Here is a 19278-nt window from a genome sequence, read left to right as displayed (position 1 = left end):
CTTTGGGAGCGTTGGTTCGACCTTTTCCCCTGCCACTCCCACAGGTGGCATTCATCTCTTGGTGAGTGAAATCGGTCGTTCTTGTTTTTCCTGGGTCCTCCAACCACAGGCCACCTGAGACGGTTCTGGGCCCTTTGAGTACCCAGACATTTTCGGTCCATTGACCGACTCACAGCTCGGCCCGGATCCTGAAATGAATGTTTCTACCTAAGAAACGCTGGGGCTCTGGTCCTTTTGAACCCGCACATTGACTTTCCTGGGATCTGGAGAAAATCACTGGACTGGAAAAGAATCAAAACTGTTCAAGTGTGCTACAACTAAAAAATAAATGAATAATGTGAGAGAAAAGCGTTTGCCCAATTGTGGCTCGTTGGTCTAGTGGTATGATTCTCGCTTTGGGTGCGAGAGGTCCCGGGTTCAAATCCCGGACGAGCCCTTTCATCTTTCTCTCTTTAAAGCCAGTAGTTAACAAATAATGCAATCACCGCCAAGGTTAGGTCCATCTAGCTTCAAAGCCTCTTGTCGACCTGTTGGGGATGAGATTGTTAAGCGAATTTGCCGTTTTTGCTGAAAGAGTCAAAGACAACGAAGATACTACCAAGGCCCAAGGTCTTCATCACAGACCGGCTCTGACTGGCTTTTTTGTCAGGAGAGTGTTCGGGTAGTTCTTACCCAGTATTTTGTGTGGAACAAACTAGTGCACTTCTCACTAGGTAACTTCGTATGGAAAAGATTGCTACCTGAAGACGTGTTGGGGTCACAGTGTCCCAAGAGAACCCGGTTTCTGAGTCCCTGACTGCGCAGTGACCTAGCCGCGGATGGCGTCTAGCCCCTGCCCTGGCGTTGGCGCCTGCTCCGCAGCGCGCCCTTGAGCTCTTGGTTGTTGTCGTGAGACTGCCTATCCCACAGTTGCACGTGCTGTTGCATCGTTCTAATGCAATGTCGCAGCCCTGGGAACCTGAGGAAGACACAGACATCCATTTTGTTCAATGAAGAGCAATTGAATTATTTCCGGGTGCTATTTTCGAAAACACAATATAACATACGAATAGTTGTTTTTGCCACTTCCGGCAAGAATCCATCAGATCCTTTAGTGCTCTTTGATTCACCGGAAAAATCAACAGGCAGTACTGTTTGCTGTCTACCTATAACCTTTGAGTGTGGTTCGATTCCGGAGTGTAGAAGTTGCCCTCACTATAAACTACTGGGATGACGGTTGCTTCAAACTTGTCTTTCTAAACTGTTTGTTCAGAAGGGAATCTTCAGGCAGGGTGCAGTGGCTCATGCCTGTAATCTCAGCACTTTGGGAGGCTAAGGTGGGTGGATCACCTGAGGTCTGCAGTTGGAGACCAGCCTTACCAACGTGGTGAAACCCCATCACTACTAAAAAAACAAAAATTTAGCCAGATGTGGTGGTGTGCACCTGTACTCCCAGCTACTAGGGAGGCTGAGGCAGGAGAATTGCTTGAACCGGGAGGTGGAGTCTGCAGTGAGCCGAGATTGTACTACTGTACCTCAGGCTGGGCAACAAGAGCGAAACTCCGTCTCTATGAAAAATAAATAAATAAATAAATAAATAAATAGAAAGAAATCTTTGACAGGATTTCTGTCTAGCGCAATTATATTTGTCCTTTCTGAGGTTTCTCTTGGAAGAGTTATGTGTTTCGAGGAAAATAAAGGCTTTTGTGATTGGTGATTAGAGGAAAGGAGGAGAAAAGGAAGAATCTGCCAACATGCCCTGTCTTCTAGGTTGGTTGGCGGGTGGGAAAAGAGAGACGTCTAGCTTGGGACTTTGTCTTTGCTGAACGACTACCAGTGTATATATATGCCCAGTAGGAAGTTGGATATAAAGTCTGTGATACATCATATAAACATAATTAAAAATAAAAGTTATGTGATCATCTCAATAGATGCAGAAAAAGCATTTGATGAAATCCTTTATGATCAAAACCATCAGCAAAATCAGCATAGAAAGGGGCATATCTCAAGGTAACAAAAGACATCTATGACAAACCCATGACCAACATCATACTGAACCAGGAAAAGTTAAAAGCATTCCTCCTGAAACAAGGCAAGGATGCCCATTTTCACAACTTCTATTCGACATAGTACTGTAAGTCCTAGCCAGAGCAATCAGACAAGAGAAAAAAATAAAGGGCATCCAAGTTGGAAAAGAGGAAGTCAAACTGTCACCGTTTGCTGATCATATGATTGAATACCTAGAAAACCCTAAAGACTCATCCAAAAAGTTCCTGGATGTGATCAATGAATTCAGCAAAGTTTCAAGACACAAAATCAACATACACAATCAGTAGCACTTCTACACACCAACAACAACCAAGCTGTGAATCAAATCAAGAACTCAATCCCTTTTATAACAGCTTCAAAAATAAAAAATAAAATACTTAGGAACATACTTAACCATAGAGGTGAAAGATCTCTACAAGGAAAATTACAAAACACTGCTGAAAGAAATCATAGATGACACAAACAAATGGAAACACATCCCATGCTCATAGACAGATAGAATCAATATTGTGAAAGTGACCATACTGCCTGCCAAAAGCAATCTACAGATTCAATGCAATTCCCATCAAAATACCATCATCATTCTTCACAAAACTAGAAAAAAAAATCATAAAATTCACATAAATCCAAAAAAGACCCTGCATAGCCCCCAAGCAAGGCTAAGTGAAAAGAACAAATCTGGAGGCATCACATTACCCATCTTCAAACTCTGCTGCAATGCTATAGTTACCAAAACAGCATGGTACTGGTAAGACAAACAAACAACAACAACAACAAAAACCATGTAGACCAATGTAACAGAATAGAGAACCCAGAAAAAAAAACCAATTACTTACAGTCAACTAATCTTTGACAAAGCATACAAAAACATAAAATGGTGAAAGGACATCCTATTCAACAAATGGTGCTGGGATAATTGGAAAGCCATATGTAGAGAAATTAATTTGAATCCTCATCTCTCACCTTATACAAAAATCAACACGGGATGGGTGAAAGACTTAAATCAAAGACCTGAAACCATAAAAATTCTAGAAGATAGCATCAGAAAAGCTCTCCTAGGCCGGGTGCGGTGGCTCACGCCTGTAATCCCAGCACTTTGGGAGGCCGAGGAGGGTGGATCACGAGGTCAAGAGATCGAGACCATCCTGGTCAACATGGTGAAACCCTGCCTCTACTAAAAATACAAAAATTAGCTGGGCATGGTGGCGCGTACCTGTAGTCCCAGCTACTCGGGAGGCTGAGGCAGAAGAACTGCCTGAACCCAGGAGGCGGAGGTTGCGGTGAGCTGAGATCGCGCCATTGCACTCCAGCCTGGGTAACAAGAGCGAAAACTCCGTCTCAAAAAAAAGAAAAGAAAAGAAAAGAAAAACTCTCCTAAACATTGACTTAGGCAAAGAATTCATTACCAAGAACCCAAAAGCAAATGCAACAAAAATAAAAATAAATTGAGTGAGACTTAATTAAACTAAAAAGCTTCTGCACAGCAAAAGAAATAATCGGCTAAGTAAACAGACAACCCACAGAGTGGGAGAAAATATTCACAAACTATGCATCCAACAAAGGATTCAAATATCCAGAATCTACAAGGAACTCAAACAAATCAACAAGAAAAAGGCAAACAATCCTTTGAAAAAGTGGGCAAAGGACATGAATAGATATTTCTCTTTTTTTTCTACTTTTCTTTTTTTCCATGGCAAGCGCCCTTCCACAGATACAAGAATAGACATTTCTCAAAAGAAGATATACAAGTGGCTAACAAACATGAAAAAATGCTCAACATCACTAGTTATCAGAGAAATGCAAATTAAAACCACAATGAGATACCACTTTACTCCTTATTTAATTATGGCAAGAATGGCCATAATTAAAAAATCAAAAAATAATAGATGCTGCCATGGATATGGTGAAAAGGGAACACTTGTACACTGCTGGTGAGTATGTAAACTAGTACAACCAGTATGGAAGACAGTATGGAGAGTCCTTAAAGAACTGAAAGTAAAACTACCATTCAATCCTCCAATCCCACGACTGGATATCTACCCAAAGGAATAGAAGGCATTATATGAAAAAGACACTTGCACAAAAAGCAGCACAATTTGCAATTGCAAAATTACGAAACCAGCATAAATGTCCATCAACTAACAAGTGGATAAAGAAAATGTGCTATATTGGCTTGACATGGTGGTTTCATGCCTGTAATCCCAGCACTTTGGGAGACCCAGGCGGGTGGATCACTTGAGGCCAGGAGTTCAAAACCAGCCTGGCCAACATGGTGAAACCCCATCTCTACTAACTGGCTGTGGTGGTGCCCACCTGTAATCTCAGCTACTCGGGAGGCTGAGGCAGGAGAATCACTCGAATCCGGGAGGCAGAGGTTGCAGTGAGCCGAGAACGCGGCACTACATTCCAGGCTGGGTGACAGAGTGAAACTCCATCTCAAAAAATAAAAAATAAAAAATAAAAATAAAGTGGGGCCGGGCATGGTGGCTCAAGCCTGTAATCCCAGCATTTTGGGAGGCCGAGGTGGGTGGATCACTAGAGGTCAGGAGTTCAAGACCAGCCTGGCCAATATGGTGAAACCCCATCTTATAAAAAAAAGAAAGAAAGAAAGAAAAAATAAAATAAAGTGGTACGTATACACTATGGAATACTACTCAGCCATAAAAAGGAACAAAATAATGGTACTGGATGGAGTTGGAGATCATTATTGTAAGTGAAGTAACTCAAGAATGGAAAACCAGGCCGGGCGCAGTGGCTCACGCCTGTAATCCCAGCACTTTGGGAGGCCGAGGTGGGTGGATCACGAGGTCAAGAGATCGAGATCATCCTGGTCAACATGGTGAAACCCCGTCTCTACTAAAAATACAAAAAAATTAGCTGGACATGGTGGCGCGTGCCTGTAATCCCAGCTACTCAGGAGGCTGAGGCAGGAGAATTGCCTGAACCCAGGAGGCGGAGGTTGCGGTGAGCCGAGATCGCGCCATTGCACTCCAGCCTGGGTAACAAGAGCAAAACTCTGTCTCAAAAAAAAAAAAAAAAAAAAAAGAATGGAAAACCAAATATTGTATGTTCTCACTTATAAGTGGGAGCTGAGCTATGAGGATGCAAAGGCATAAGGAGGATAGAATGGACTTTGGGAAAGGGTGGGAGGGTGGTAAGGGATAAAAGACTCCATATTGGGTACAGTATACACTGCTCGGGTGATGGGTGCACCAAAATCACCACTAAAGAACTTCTCCATGTAACCAAAAACCACCTCTTCCCCCAAAACTATTGAAATAAAATAAATAAATCAAAAAGAACACACTATTTCAAATAAGATGACAAGACCAGTTGTGCCAAACTCTACAAAGTATAAAGAGTAAAATACACTTGCTGAGCTTAGCATCATTGTCATTATTGACAAAGTCATTAAGAGCTTTATTTATTTATTTATTTATTTATTTGAGATGAAGTCTCATTCCTGTCGCCCAGGCTGAAGTGCAGTGGCATGGTTTTGGCTCACTGCAACCTCTGTCTCCTGGGTTCCGGTGATTCTCATGCCTCAGCCTCCCGAGTAGCTGGGATTACAGGCTCCCAACACCAGGTTAATTTTTTTGTACTTTTAGTAGAGACGGGGTTTTGCCATGTGGATCAGGCTGGTCTGAAACTCCTGACCTCAGGTGATCCACCCACCTCGGCCTCCCAAAGTGCTAGGATTACAGGTGTGAGCCACTTTACCCGGCCTATTTATTTAATTTTTGAGACAAGGTCTCACCCTCTGGACCAGACTGGAATGCAGTGACATGATCATGGCTCACTGCAGCCTCTAACTCCTAGGCTCAAGGAATCCTCACCTGTTGGCTTCCCAACGTGCTGGGATTATAGGTATGAGCCACTGCACCTGGCTTTATTAAGAGTTTTATATGTGAAGCGGTGCAAACAGAAGCATTTTATGCTTTTTCTAAATTAAGTATATTCTGTCTTAACTGTATATTTAAAAAGAAAATACAAATTTCACGTCAATGAAGGTAAGATCTTAGAAAGGAAAGCTTAGAAATAAACATCAATAAACAGATTTTTTTTTTTATTTAATCACAAACTTACTTACTTTTTTTTTTTTTTTTTTAAAGACAGGGTTTCACCATGTTGGCCAGACTGGTCTTGAACTCCTGACTTCAGGTGATCCGCCCACCTCGGCCTCCCAAAGTTCTGAGATCACAGTCGTGAGCCACCACGCATGGCCTAATCACAAACTTTCATGCACACACAAGTTTTATCACTGTTATACTCATGTACACACTCATATGCACACTCAATGTACACATACCATCATACCAAAATTTCAGGCAAATTTATTTCATATAAGAGTTTGAATAAAGACACTTGTCAAGGTACTTTTATTTTTTTTTTAATTTTTACTTTTTTATTAAAAACAGTTTTCTTTTTTCTTTTTTTTTTTTTTTTTGAGACGGGGTTTCACTATGTTTGCCAGGCTGGTCTCAAACTCCTGACCTCAAGTGATCCACCAGCCTCGGCCTCCCAAAGTGCTGGGATTACAGGCATGAGCCACTGCGCCCGGCCTGTCAAGGTACTTTTATAGAAATTCTAGATAGTACATGTGGCTTTCCTGTTAACTCTATGATTACCAACTTGATTAGTCAATGTACTATTAAACCAATATATTTTTTATACTAGGGGAATGGCTAATTTCACCAGATTCATTTTAATCTGGGCAAAGTAAAACATTTACCTTTTTATTTTATTTTATTTTATTTCTTTTTTTTTTTTATAAAGACAGGGTTTCACCATGTTGGTCAGGCTGGTCTTGAACTCCCGACCTCAGGTGATCCACCCGCCTTGGCCTCCAAAGTGCTTGTATTACAGGCGTGAGCCACCACGCCCGGCCTATTTTGTTTTTTTGAGACAGAGTCTTGCTCTCTTACCCAAGCTGGAGTGCAGTGGCACAATCTCGGCTCACTGCAACCTCAGCCTCCTGGGTTCAAGTGATTCTCCTGCCTCAGCCTCCTGAGTAGCTGGGACTACAGGCACACACTACCATGCTCAGCTAATTTTTGTATTTTTAGTAGAGACAGGGTTTCGCCATGTTGGCCAGGCTGGTCTCGAACTCCTGACCTCAAGTGATCCCATCCCCCTCAGCCTACCAAAGTGCTGGGGTTATATAGGCGTGAGCCACAGGACCCGGCCAACATTTACTTTTTTATTAATCTTTGTTCCCCTATGTCCAGAGTATAATAATTAGCTCATTAATAAATTTGCGGTCACATTTACCTTCTCAAAAGTAAATAGAAATTTGTTTTCTCAGATACACTACAAAGTATTCAAACTTTTTAAAATTTTGCTCCCTGGTATAGTTTTTATTGTGATATTTCTCTCCATAATCATGTTCAATTATCTTATGCTTTGTTAGTAAAATGTCATCTTGTTAGAGTCACTTTAAAATTTTAAAATGGTCTTATTACATTTTAGCCCACAGTCCCATATGTGTAGATAGATCGATAGACAGATAGATGATAGATTGATCGATAGATAGATGATAGATAGATCGATGTGTGTATGCATATATTTATATATTCATATGTATTATGTCTACCCCAAAAGTCTATGAATTCCTTGATGGCAGAGGCCAATATTTGTACCTCTACATATCAACTTACTTCCCAGAATATGATATTCAATTAATTTTATTGAATTAAATTGAGCGCAAAGTTATTTTTCACAATGAAACAAATGTTGAAAATGGATGGTTTAACATGTTTTATTGCCATAGCAGGGAGGGGGGTATTACTTCAAGAAATGCTATAAATTGTTACACGAATTCCTTTCGTTGGCCAGTGGTTGGGATGGACTTCAGATTTTATGTTTCATAAATCCAGGTAATTTTTAAGGCAATACTTCATCTCCTCTCTGGGAAACACTTGTAGATCGCTCCAGAAGACTTCTTTTCCTCCATTGAATCAATGATCATTCTTTCCATTCCTTTGGTACTCAGAAATCTTTTGGAATAAAATTATCTAGTGTGTTTGCATGCGTCATGAGTAGAACTAGATTAAAAACATTTCTATTTTCCATCCCCACTGAAGCTTATGGCTAAGTCTTTTGATGCTAGTACTCAGTTTGCCAGTTTTGCAGCACTATTTTGCTTTTAGTATGCTGTCTATACCTTGACATTTTTGTGTTTTGCACAATTTCCCTATGTACACAAACACACTCCAATTTGACAATTCCTGTTTAATGAATGATAGTCTCTGTGACAATTTTTCTAACAAGAAAATACACTAGGAAGAGTAAACCAATTTTTTTTTTTTTTTTTTGAGACAAAGTCTTGCTCTGTTGCTGGGCTAGAGTACAGTGGCATGATCTTGGCTCACTGCAACCTCTGCCTCCCAGGTTCAAGCGATTCTCCTTCCTCAGCCTCCCGAGTAGCTGGGACTACAGGTTCATGCCACCACGCCAGGCGAATTTTTTGTATTTTTAGTAGAGACAGGATTTCACTGTATTAGCCAGGATGGTCCCAATCTCCTGAACTCATGATCTGCCTGCCTCAGCCTCCCAAAGTGCTGGGATTACAGGCGTGAGCCACTGCACCCCGCTGTAAACCAATTTTTATAAGATCTCCAATGTCCTTTTGTGAACCCTTAAATCATTATTTGTCTCAATTCTCCCCTTTAAAGTTCAAGCTGCTTGAGGTTAGAAACAATTTATTCTTGTTCATCTTAGCATATATTCATATATCACAGTGTTCAACAAAGATGCTTCACAGACCTTCGTTGAATGAATGAATGAATAAATAAACAAATATTTGTTTTCAAGATTTCCAAAGGCACCACGGAAAAAAATCCCCATTCCCTTTTCAAATGTTCAATGCAGTAGATAAAATTTACTACAAAGTTTGGTTCTTGGTAAACAAAACAATATGTAGCATTCTGTTTTTGTGGTTGTTTTGTTTTGTTTTGAGATGGAGTTTTGTACCTTTCACCCAGGCTCAGCTCACTGCAACCTCTGCCCCCTGGGTTCAGCGATTCTCCTGCCTCAGCCTCCTGAGTAGCTGGGATTACAGGCACCTGCCACCACACCCGGCTAATATTTGTATTTTTAGTAGAGACAGGGTTTCACCATGTTGGCCAGGCTGGTCTACAAACTCTTGACCTCAGGTGATCCATCCATCTCGGCCTCCCAAAGTGCTAGGATTACAAGCCTGAGCCACCGCACCCAGCCCATGTGGCATTCTTAACTCTTTAGTATTAAAGTTCCTTATGCCAATATTGATTTTACTAAAAACAAAAGAAGATTTAACACAACTGATATAAGAATGTAAAAAGATGAACAAATGAAAGAAACATCATCCAGTGACAAAACGGGTGGAGAGGTCTTTATCATTGTAATAAAGAACACACTAGAAAAATACAGTAAATGCCATTATTCATGAAGTCTCTCATTGATCTGCTTTTCCAAGGGAACCTGGAATTACCATAGAGAAGTAATTAAAGCTGGGCGCGGTGGCTCACGCCTGTAATCCCAGCACTTTGGGAGGCTGAGGTGGGCGGATCACCTGAGGTCAGGAGTTCGAGACCAGCCTGACCAATATGGTGAAACCCCATCTTTAAAAAAAATAAAATAAAATAAAATAAGTAATTAAGTCCCTTTATTAATTTTGCTTAACCTCTTTTTCATCTAGTAGTAAATGTAGTTTTTTTCTAAAAAGTACATAAAAATATACAGATAATCTATTTTTATTTCTTTTTATGTCTATAAGAAAGTTTTTCTTAAAATTCTTGATTTGCCTAAGCAGTTGGAAGGCTCTATTTAGACTTTTAATCAGTTTTTAACTTTTGAGGTGAGGGTACACATGGATTTAAATGCTGACTTAAAGCTGTGGTTCCTCTTCCCAGACAAATGCATATATGTTCAAGCACATAAAATGTAGATACCTAAGCAGGCTTATAAATTTTCTGAAACCTATTCTTAGATTCTCTATGTGACTATGGACCCTTAGGTTAAGACTCACAGGTTGGAAGGTCTTAGGAAGTGGTGATGATATTGATCATGATGTATCAATAATAATGATATGTATTATTATTATTAGGTATAATCTAGAATCAAGAAATTTAGCCTGAAGGAGAAGAAGGGTGGACTTGATGACCTTGGAATTCATTAGTAGTTCCAGAATTCAGTCTTTTGGTGATGTCCATGATGATGATGGAAAGGAGCATGATAATGAGAATGTTTGGACTTTAAAATACTATTTTAAAAAATGACAACAAGGCCGAGCATGGATCCCAGCACTTTGGGAGGCTGAGGTGGGGGAAGTCACTTGAGGCCAGGAGTTTAAGACGACCAACCTGGCCCTTGTGGCAAAACTCTGTCTCTACTAAAAATACAAAAATTAGGGCCAGGCATGGTGGTTCACGCCTGTAAATCCAAGCACTTTGGAGGCCAAGGCAGGTGGATCACCTGAGGTCGGGAGTTCAAGACCAGCCTGATTAACATGGTGAAACCCCGTCTTGAAAAAAAAAAAAGTACAAAAATTAGCCAGGTGTAGTGGTGGGCACCTGTAATCCCAGCTACTTGGGAGGCTGAGGCAGGAGAATCACTTGAACCCAGCAGGTGGAGGTTGCAGTGAGCCGAGATCACACCACTGCACTTCAGCCTGGGTGACAGAATGAGACTCTTTCTCAAAAAAAAAAAAAAAAGATTAGTTACTGAGTCTCTTCACTTTCACCTTACTGTTTTCTCAATGAGACACTTATCAAGTAAAAGAGTCCCTAAAAAGTCTGCCACTACCTTCCTAAACATGTCCTTCAAAGCTTCCTTGACTTGCTCATTACGTAAGGCATAGATGAATGGATTCAGCAGTGGTGTCACAAATGTCGTTACTACTGTCACTGCCCAGTTAGTGTCCACTGAGCCACTCTGTGATGGCCGCACATAGAGAAAAATGGCACTTCCATAGAAGAGGGTCACCACTATCAAGTGGGAGCTACAGGTAGAGAAGGCCTTCTGACGTCCTGAAGCAGTGGGGATGCTCAGGACAGCCAGGACAATGTGGCCATAGGATACAGCAGTAATGAGCAAGGAGGATACAATGACAAGGGAGGCGAGGACAAAGTCAGTCTCCTCCAGCTTCTTGGTGTTGGCGCATGCCAGGCGAAGCAGTGGGCCACTGTCACAGAAGAAGTGCTGCACCACAGCACCCTGCTTACAGAAAGGAAGCAAGGCCACAGCCACTGTGGGACCAAGCACAGGGACGAAGCCCCCCACCCAGCAGGCCAAGGCCGCACGGAAGCACACAGCCCCACTCATGAGTAAGGGGTAGCGCAGAGGATGACAGATGGCTAAGTAGCGATCCACAGACATGACAGCCAACAGTAGGAACTCGGAGGCCCCGAGAAAGAAGTAGAAATAGAATTGGGTGATACATGCAGCAAAGGAAATAGTGTGTTGCCTTGAGAGGAAATTGCTCAGCATCTTTGGAATGATGACAGAAGTCAGCAGAATCTCTAGGCAGGACAGGTTACCCAGAAAGAAGTACATGGGGGTCTGTAGTCGAGTATCAGCTCTTACCACCCCCACAATCAACACATTGCCTGTCAGAATCAGGAGATAGACAAGAAGGAACACAGAAAATAATACTACTCTCGCGCTGTTGAGATTTGGGAACCCTGCCAGGACGAACTCTGTTGCATCACTACTCTGGTTCCCATCAGGAGTCATTATCTTTTCCACCTGTGCAAGAACAAAAACACAATCCTGGTGAGAGCAGGTCCTCTCCTTACAATCCTAAAACATACTTTATCATAGTATGGCACACATATCCCCAGTTTCTTTAATTGCAGGTCCTGTTGTGATCTGAAGCACTTAAGGTCATTATCTGATTAATTTTAGTGCTGGAGAAGATTTTCTATAAAGGATAACAAAATGTAGGTGTGAAAATGCCAGGAGCATCTCTTCCATCTTCACAACTCCTGTTCTCAGATCTTAAATAATGAGATCTCATTATTGTAATAGCAATATCACTGAGCATCTGAGCTGGGCAAAAATATCTGAAAAACAACTGTGAGGAATACGATTGCCATTCAACTCGGATCAGAACTTGAGTCAGACTGCCTAGTTTTAAATGCCTGCATCTCCACTTACTGGCTGAGTAGCCTTGGCAAGTTTACTTACCCTCTCCTGCTCCTCAGTCACGAAATGCTGTAAGGAGCAAATGATACAATAACGCAAAGAATTTAAGTGTTTCGTGCCAGGCACAGTGGTTCACACCTGTAATCCCAGCACTTTGGGAGGCTGAGGTGGGCGGATCACAAGGTCAAGAGACTGAGACCAGCCTGGTCAACACGGTGAAACCCTGTCTCTACTAAAAATACAAGTTAGCGAGGCATAGTGGCCGGTGCCTGTAATCCCAGCTACTCAGGAGGCTGAGGCAGGAGAACCGCTGAACCCAGTTCAGGTGGAGGTGGAGGTTGCAATAAGCCAAGATCGTGCTTCTGAACTCTAGCCTGGGTGACAGAGTGAGACTCTGTTTTTAAAAAAAGAGTTTTCTAGCACTTAAAAATTATGTGGCAGAAGAAAGCCCCTGGCTATAAGTTAGGACATCAGTATCTAGGCTTGGCTTGCCATTACCCTTGGTAGATTATCAATTTGCACTTTAACTGTCCAACTGTACAATGAGTCGCAGGAATCTAGGCCATCGGTATACCTAAGGAAATTACATAAAATTACCCTTTTCTGCAGAGCGCAGTGGTTCACGCCTGTAATCCCAGGTCTTTGGGTGGCTGAGTGGCGGGGCGGATCACTTGAGGTCAGGAGTTCGAGACCAGCCTGGCCAATATGGCGAAACTCTGTCTCTACTAAAAATACAAAAATTAGCTGGGTGTGGTGGCGCGCGGCTGTAGTCCCAGCTACTCAGAAGACTGAGGCAGGACAATCACCTGAACCCGGGAGGCAGAGGTTGCAGTGAGCCGAGATCGCACCACTGCACTCCACTGCACTTGCACAGAGACTCTGTCTCAAAAAAAAAAAAAAAAAAAAAAAAAAATTACCAGCCGGGCACGGTGGCTCATGCCTGTAATCCCAGCACTTTGGGAGGCTGAGGCAGGCAGATCACGAGGTCAGGGGTTCGAGACCAGCCTGACCAGCATGGTGAAACCCAATCTCTACTTAAAAATACAAAAATTAGCCAGGCGTGGTGGTGCACACCTATAATCCCAGTTAGTTGGGAGGCTGAGGCAGGAGGATTGCTTGAACCCGGGAGGCAGAGGTTGCATGAGCCAAGAGTGTGCCATTGTACTCCAGCCTGGGCGACAGAGTAAGATTCCGCCTCAAAAAAAAAAAAGAAAAAAAAAAAAAAAAAAAAAAAAAACCTTTTCATGAAGAATCTTTCCAACAACCAGAGGGTCTAAATCAGCTCAGATTGCTACAAAGAATTTGCATTTTTAAAGCAAGTTGTGCTGTGTGAAAAAAAAAGAATAGGAATAAACTATATTGATACATTGAATCAGTCAGTCAGTTTTCCATAACTGCTTACTTAATGTCAACTTCTAGTTAAGTATTTTGGGGAATTAGACTGATAAAAGCCCACATTTATCCTGTTGAACTACCAATCCAAGGCCATTTCACAAACTCGGGCTCTATTAGATAATTTGTCAGAGCCAAAACTGTGAATTTCTGACTATTAATAAAATAAAAAATGTTCTTATTTTTTTATTCAAGTCCTCCCAGTTCTGAGGACCACCACCAGTCAGAAAAATCAAGTCAATTATATTCAGAAAGCTTATTTAAAAATGCCTCAGATATCAGGAGAATCTTTATTTCCTTTTGACAGAGCAGGAGCACTGTAATCTCAAACACCATCACTTTAAGTTCCAGCTCCTTTTCTAACCTCATGCATTTCAAAGAAATCACTTCTCTTCTAACTACAAGCAGCCAGAAAGAGCAGACAGTAAAAAAAAAGAAGACAACTAGGGCACAGAGGGAGGTGGGAGGAAATTCTTTTGGGTAACCACCAAACTTCATCTTCATACAATGGGCCCCAGTAAAACAGTTAATAAGCACATTCCTTTCCCTTCAGGTGCACTAAGATAGGGAAGCTAAATGCAGGCTCAGGGATATGCCTGCAGCTGCAGAAAGATGTGTGGGAACAGACACACAACTCTCCTTCTTCGGTAAGCATAACAAAGAGATAGAGAAGCAGTTTAAGCCTCTGATAAACTCTCCCACCTGGAATCCTTAAAAACCCTTAGTCTGATGCTGAGCACAGTGGCTCACATCCCAGCACTTTGGGAGGCTGAGGCGGGTGGATCACCTGAGGTTAGGAGTTCAAGACCAGCCTGGCACATGGTGAAACCCCGTCTCTACTAAAACTAAAAAAAAAAAAAAAAAAAAAAAAATTAGCCAGGCGTGGTGGTGAATGTCTGTAATCCCAGCTACACCGGAGATTGAGGCAGGAGAATTGTTTGAATCTAGGGGAGGCAGAGGTTGCAGTCAGCCAAGATATGCCATTGCACTCCAGCCTGGGCGACAAGCGTGAGACTCTATTATTCTCTAGCATACCCCAACAGTCTTTGTTCTCAGCAAGCATTGGGCTCTTTACTTGCAATTTCTCTCCTGTGGATCTGGCAGGTCCAGACAGGAAAATGTCTGGACCTTTTGTCTAGGTTAAAGCAGTACTGTGGTCTTCCTCCCTGAGAATTCATTCAGTGCCTCCGCTCCCTCCAGCTTCCATAAAATTGCCTGTTGTCAGTAAAGCTTTTCAACTTTTGCTTCATATTTATTACGTACCAAATGCTGCTGTTCTTGGAGATTCAGAGATAGAAGACATTGTCACTACCCTCACTGCCCACTAAGAATGACAGAAAAATTAAGACGTGTGACAGGTGGAATGTTGCAGGGAAGTATAAGGTACCAAGGGGAAACAGAAAAGGAACCAAACTGAAACTTAGAGAGACAGGCAGTATTCTGGAGAAAGGCAATGTCTGAAATGAATACTAGAAAATTAATATGCATTTGATAGAGAAAAGGAAGCATCTTCAACGAAAAAGAGCAGCATTTAAACGTAGTACCTTTGGGCCACAGCACAGAACATACATTTCTTTACAGGAAATGTAAAGAGATGAGACTGGTCACCTCAAAGGGGACTCTGTCTGGCACTCTGTTCCTCCCTGTGAAAATCCACCATTGAGCTGAATCTATGCTATATCTTAAGTGACAGGAAGATGAATTCTCAACTCTGAATATGGAAGGAATTCCTCCTACCTCCTCCTGAATGTTCCTGTTGTCTCCATGAGGGCAGAGGTCACCCTGAAAAAAAATTTTTCCCCTTTTTATGATTCACAGTCCTGCTCCATCTGGGCGTCCTTCCCACACCGTGTACCCTAAAGCTGACCCTAGGCTCACATCCTTGGAGTTGGGGAGGATAGGCAAAGCATTTGGGAAAACAAGGAGAAATTGGATAATCTCTTTCTTCTCTTGGGCTTTCCTCTCTGGTTTATTTCCTCAGATGTTGTCTTTCTGCCAGGTGAACAAGGTGGCTTTCTAATCCTAAGGAGGATGCGTCATGCTGCCCTTCTTATGGCCATGCGTAAGTCAGCCATCAGGACCCACCCTTCCCTCCCTGTAGAAAGAATGTCTTCTGCAATGTGACTGTCTTAGATTTCAACAGGCATAATTCCAGTGAAAGACAATTATCTCCATTATCTCCCAAATGAAAGACAATTATCTCACAAGAAATGTTACTGCAAAAACAACACCAGGCTAGAAGGCTAGGGGCACATATGGAGGGACTACACCATTTACCTCCTATCTTTGAAAAGACTTAGCACACTAAGGTAGTTTGTTTCATCTCTAGGTGTGGGAAAACGTTCCACTTAAAGCCATGTCTTTACTTTTTTGCTAATGGGACTTTTGTACAAAGTATCAGTTTTCTTCTTTTAGATCCTACCTTCCCTGGCTCCCAGTGTTAGCCTGAGGGCAGGGAGGGAGAAGGCTGAAGTCACTGGTTTCCAACTAATCTCTCTACTGAAGGGTGGGGGATCCTTTGTGCACAACTTTAGTTTCTAATGGAGATGTCTTTAGATGAGGACTAATCTGGACATCAGGAGCCCAGCAAGCAGCAGGGCTTTTTGGAGAGAGGTTAAACAGGTGGTAAGAAAGTAAGACGATAGAGAAAGAAAGAAAGAAAAATTCCTAAAAGACACAGGAGATTTGCTATTCAGACTCTGTTTAAAAAACTAAAAACAAAAACAAAACAAAACAAAATTTAAATAGAGTCTAATTTCCTAGACTCTGTTTAAAAAACAAACAAACAATAACAACCAAAAAAAAAACCCAGCTGACCCTTCGTTCAAGAAAGGGTGATTACGAATATTTCTGCATTTGTCTGTTAACTACATCAAGCCAGGTCACTGCAAAAGTTTAGGAGCATTAACAATGAGAATGAAGGAGAGGGTGGACCTTGAGTTTGACCGACCATGGAAGGCTATGACCATCATCTACCTTTCTTCTGCATGACACCCAGGGGAAGTGTTTATATCCCGAGTAACACAGACATTGTGTTTTCTCCCTGATGACTTAAAATGGATTGGGAATCCCTCCCCTGGCTTCAGGGTTAGTAAATGATGGGAGCCCCATGGGCTTGATAAGGGACATTTCCCTATTTCATCTCTAGTGAATTCTACTGCTTCTCTCAGCCTTGCACCTTATCTCCTAGTGATAATATATATGTTCCACATACCCAAACATTCAGAATTCTGGGCCATTGTTCAAGTTTTTTCCATTTGTGTCCATTCTAATGCCCCTGACTAAAATCTTGACTTTTTCTACTCATGTCCTAAGACTCAGTTTAGTCTAGTGCATATCCGGTCTTCTGAGACAGCTTCCCCTACCCGCCATCCTCAGTCCTACTACCCTACCCACTCTCCCCATGTAATCCATTGTATTATAATGTTGCTTTTCTGTCTGTATCCCCTGCTAGACTCTAAATTCCTACAGCAAGAATATTTTCTTTCTGTATTTCTAGCACCAATCACAGTGCCTGGCACATATGAGGGGCTTGGTAAATGGCATGTGAACTAGGCTGCTCTGAACCCCAGACTTGAGGAGCAGCTGCCCTTGTCAGATGAGCACCAATTAAGTTCTGAACTGAGAGGAAGAGTGCACAGGGCTCCTGGGATTTAGTTTAGCTGAATTACATCCTTTCTAGACATACTCTTTCTAGAAAAAAGAAAATATCTAAATGGAAGCATGGATGAGGCATGAGAAGTGTCATCACTAGATTCTAAAGGAGTGAGAGCAAACACTGGGAGAAACTGGCTGCGCTAAGCCAAACAACAACAAAAAACTAAACTAGAAACTGCAACTCCTGTTTGTTGAGCTGAGCGAAGAAGGGGTCTGAAAAAGAGACCCATGACATCTAAGAACTAGTAAAGCACACTTAAGTCACACATGTTTTTAAACCTTAATCAAATCTTAAGGACTAAAGAAACTACAGAAATAGATGAGATTAAAGACAGGCAACTTGTTTATAACAAGCAAACAAACAAACACAGTTTGGGTGCAATGGCTCAGGTCTGTAATCCCAGCACTTTGGGAAGCCCAGGTGGGCAGATCACTTGAGGCCAGTAGTTTGACACCAACCTGGCCAACACGGCAAAACCTCCTCTCTACTAAAAATATAAAAATTAGCTGGGCACGGTGGTGCACACCTGTGGTCCCAGATACTGGGGAGACTGAGGTGGGAGGATGGCTTGAGCCTGCAAAGTGGAGGTTGCAGTGAGCCAGGGTAGTGCTACTACAATCCGGCCTGGGCAACAGAACAAGACTCTGTGTCAAAAACAAAAAACAACAACAAAAAACTATTTGCCCAGTTGATACCAGCTTTTGTATTTAGCTTATAGTACTTTCTTTTTCTTTCTTTCGTTTTTTTTTTTTTTTTTTTTTTTTTTTGAGACAGAGTTTCGCTTTTGTTACCCAGGCTGGAGTGCAGTGGTGCAATCTCGGCTCACTGCAACCTCCGCCTCCTGGGTTCAGGCAATTCTCCCTCAGCCTCCTGAGTAGCTGGGATTACATTTTTTTTTTTTTTGAGATGGCATTTTGCTCTGTCGCCCAGGCTAGGGTGTAGTGGCATGATCTCGGTTCACGGCAATCTCTGCCTCCCAGGTTCAAGTGATTCTCCTGCCTCAGCTTCCTGAGTTGCTGGGATTATAGGTGTCTGCCACCACACCCAGCTACTTTTGTAGTTTTAGTAGAGACAGGGTTTCAGCATGTTGACCAGGCTGGTCCCAACTACTGGCCTCAAGTGATCCACCTGCCTCAGCCTCCCAAAGGGCTGGGATTACAGGCATCAGTCACCGCAACCTGCTGCTTAAAATACTTTCAAACTGAATTGGTCTTACGAATTTCCTAGCTTTTTAACGTGAAAGTAAACCATGTTAGAAGAAAAAATTGTATTTATTTTTAAAGCATATTCACATGGTTCAAAACTAAAAATGTATAAATTTAACAGTTCTAGCCCCCACATTCCTTTTCACCCCATCCTGCCCCCCTAATTAACCATTTTCATTATTTCATTGGTCTCCTTTCAGTGTTTTTTTTGTATAAACAAGGAAATGACAAAATGTTTATTTATTTACTTGAGACTTTCTTACACTGTTCTGCACCTTGTTTCTTGTTTTTCCCTGGAAAACTCTCCCTGTCAGAACATAAAGAACAAGAGAAAATGTATAAACCAAGAAGACTAACAGAATGACACATCTATTGGATAAATGAGTTGCAACATTCTTGAACTACATGTCTGCTTTTTTTTTTTTTTTTTTTTGAGACGGAGTTTCGCTCTTGTTACCCAGGCTGGAGTGCAATGGCGCGATCTCGGCTCACCGCAATTTCCCCCTCCTGGGTTCAGGCAATTCTCCTGCCTCAGCCTCCTGAGTAGCTGGGATTACAGGCACGCGCCACCGTGCCCAGCTAATTTTTTGTATTTTTAGTAGAGACGGGGTTTCACCATGTTGACCAGGATGGTCTCGATCTCTTGACCTCGTGATCCACCGGCCTCAGCCTCCCAAAGTGCTGGGATTACAGGCGTGAGCCACCGCGCCCGGCTATGTCTGCTTTAATTATTGTTCGATATCTCTTTTGGTTCAATTTTCCTTACTAGTAAAAATCCTATTGTAGTAGAAATTGTAACAAAAAATCTAATTAACACTTTGTAAATAAAAATGAGCTACAGCAAAATGATATGATATCTGGAATTTTCTT

General features: G+C 42.0%; 1 protein-coding gene and 1 non-coding gene across 2 annotated transcripts; one reads left to right on the top strand and one right to left on the bottom strand.

Annotated features, from left to right (window-relative positions):
• Window positions 1–364: 364 nt before the first annotated feature.
• Window positions 365–436, top strand: TRNAP-UGG (transfer RNA proline (anticodon UGG)). The gene has a single exon. It is a non-coding gene; the product is annotated as a tRNA-Pro (tRNA).
• Window positions 437–10746: 10310 nt separating this feature from the next.
• LOC105729263 (olfactory receptor 6S1) lies at window positions 10747–11742 on the bottom strand. The gene has a single exon (XM_021674834.2). The coding sequence runs from the start codon at window positions 11740–11742 to the stop codon at window positions 10747–10749; it is 996 nt and encodes a 331-aa protein (XP_021530509.2).
• Window positions 11743–19278: the final 7536 nt, after the last annotated feature.

Source organism: Aotus nancymaae, unplaced genomic scaffold, assembly GCF_030222135.1.
Source record: "Aotus nancymaae isolate 86718 unplaced genomic scaffold, 86718_ANA_hifiasm-v0.15.2.pri h1tg000011l, whole genome shotgun sequence".
Lineage (NCBI taxonomy): Eukaryota > Metazoa > Chordata > Mammalia > Primates > Aotidae > Aotus > Aotus nancymaae.
This window is presented reverse-complemented; position numbering and strand designations above follow the sequence as displayed.

Bases quoted from the DNA above. Each gene is read 5' to 3' on its own strand.
- LOC105729263 (XM_021674834.2), bottom strand. From the start codon at position 11,742: ATGACTCCTGATGGGAACCAGAGTAGTGATGCAACAGAGTTCGTCCTG.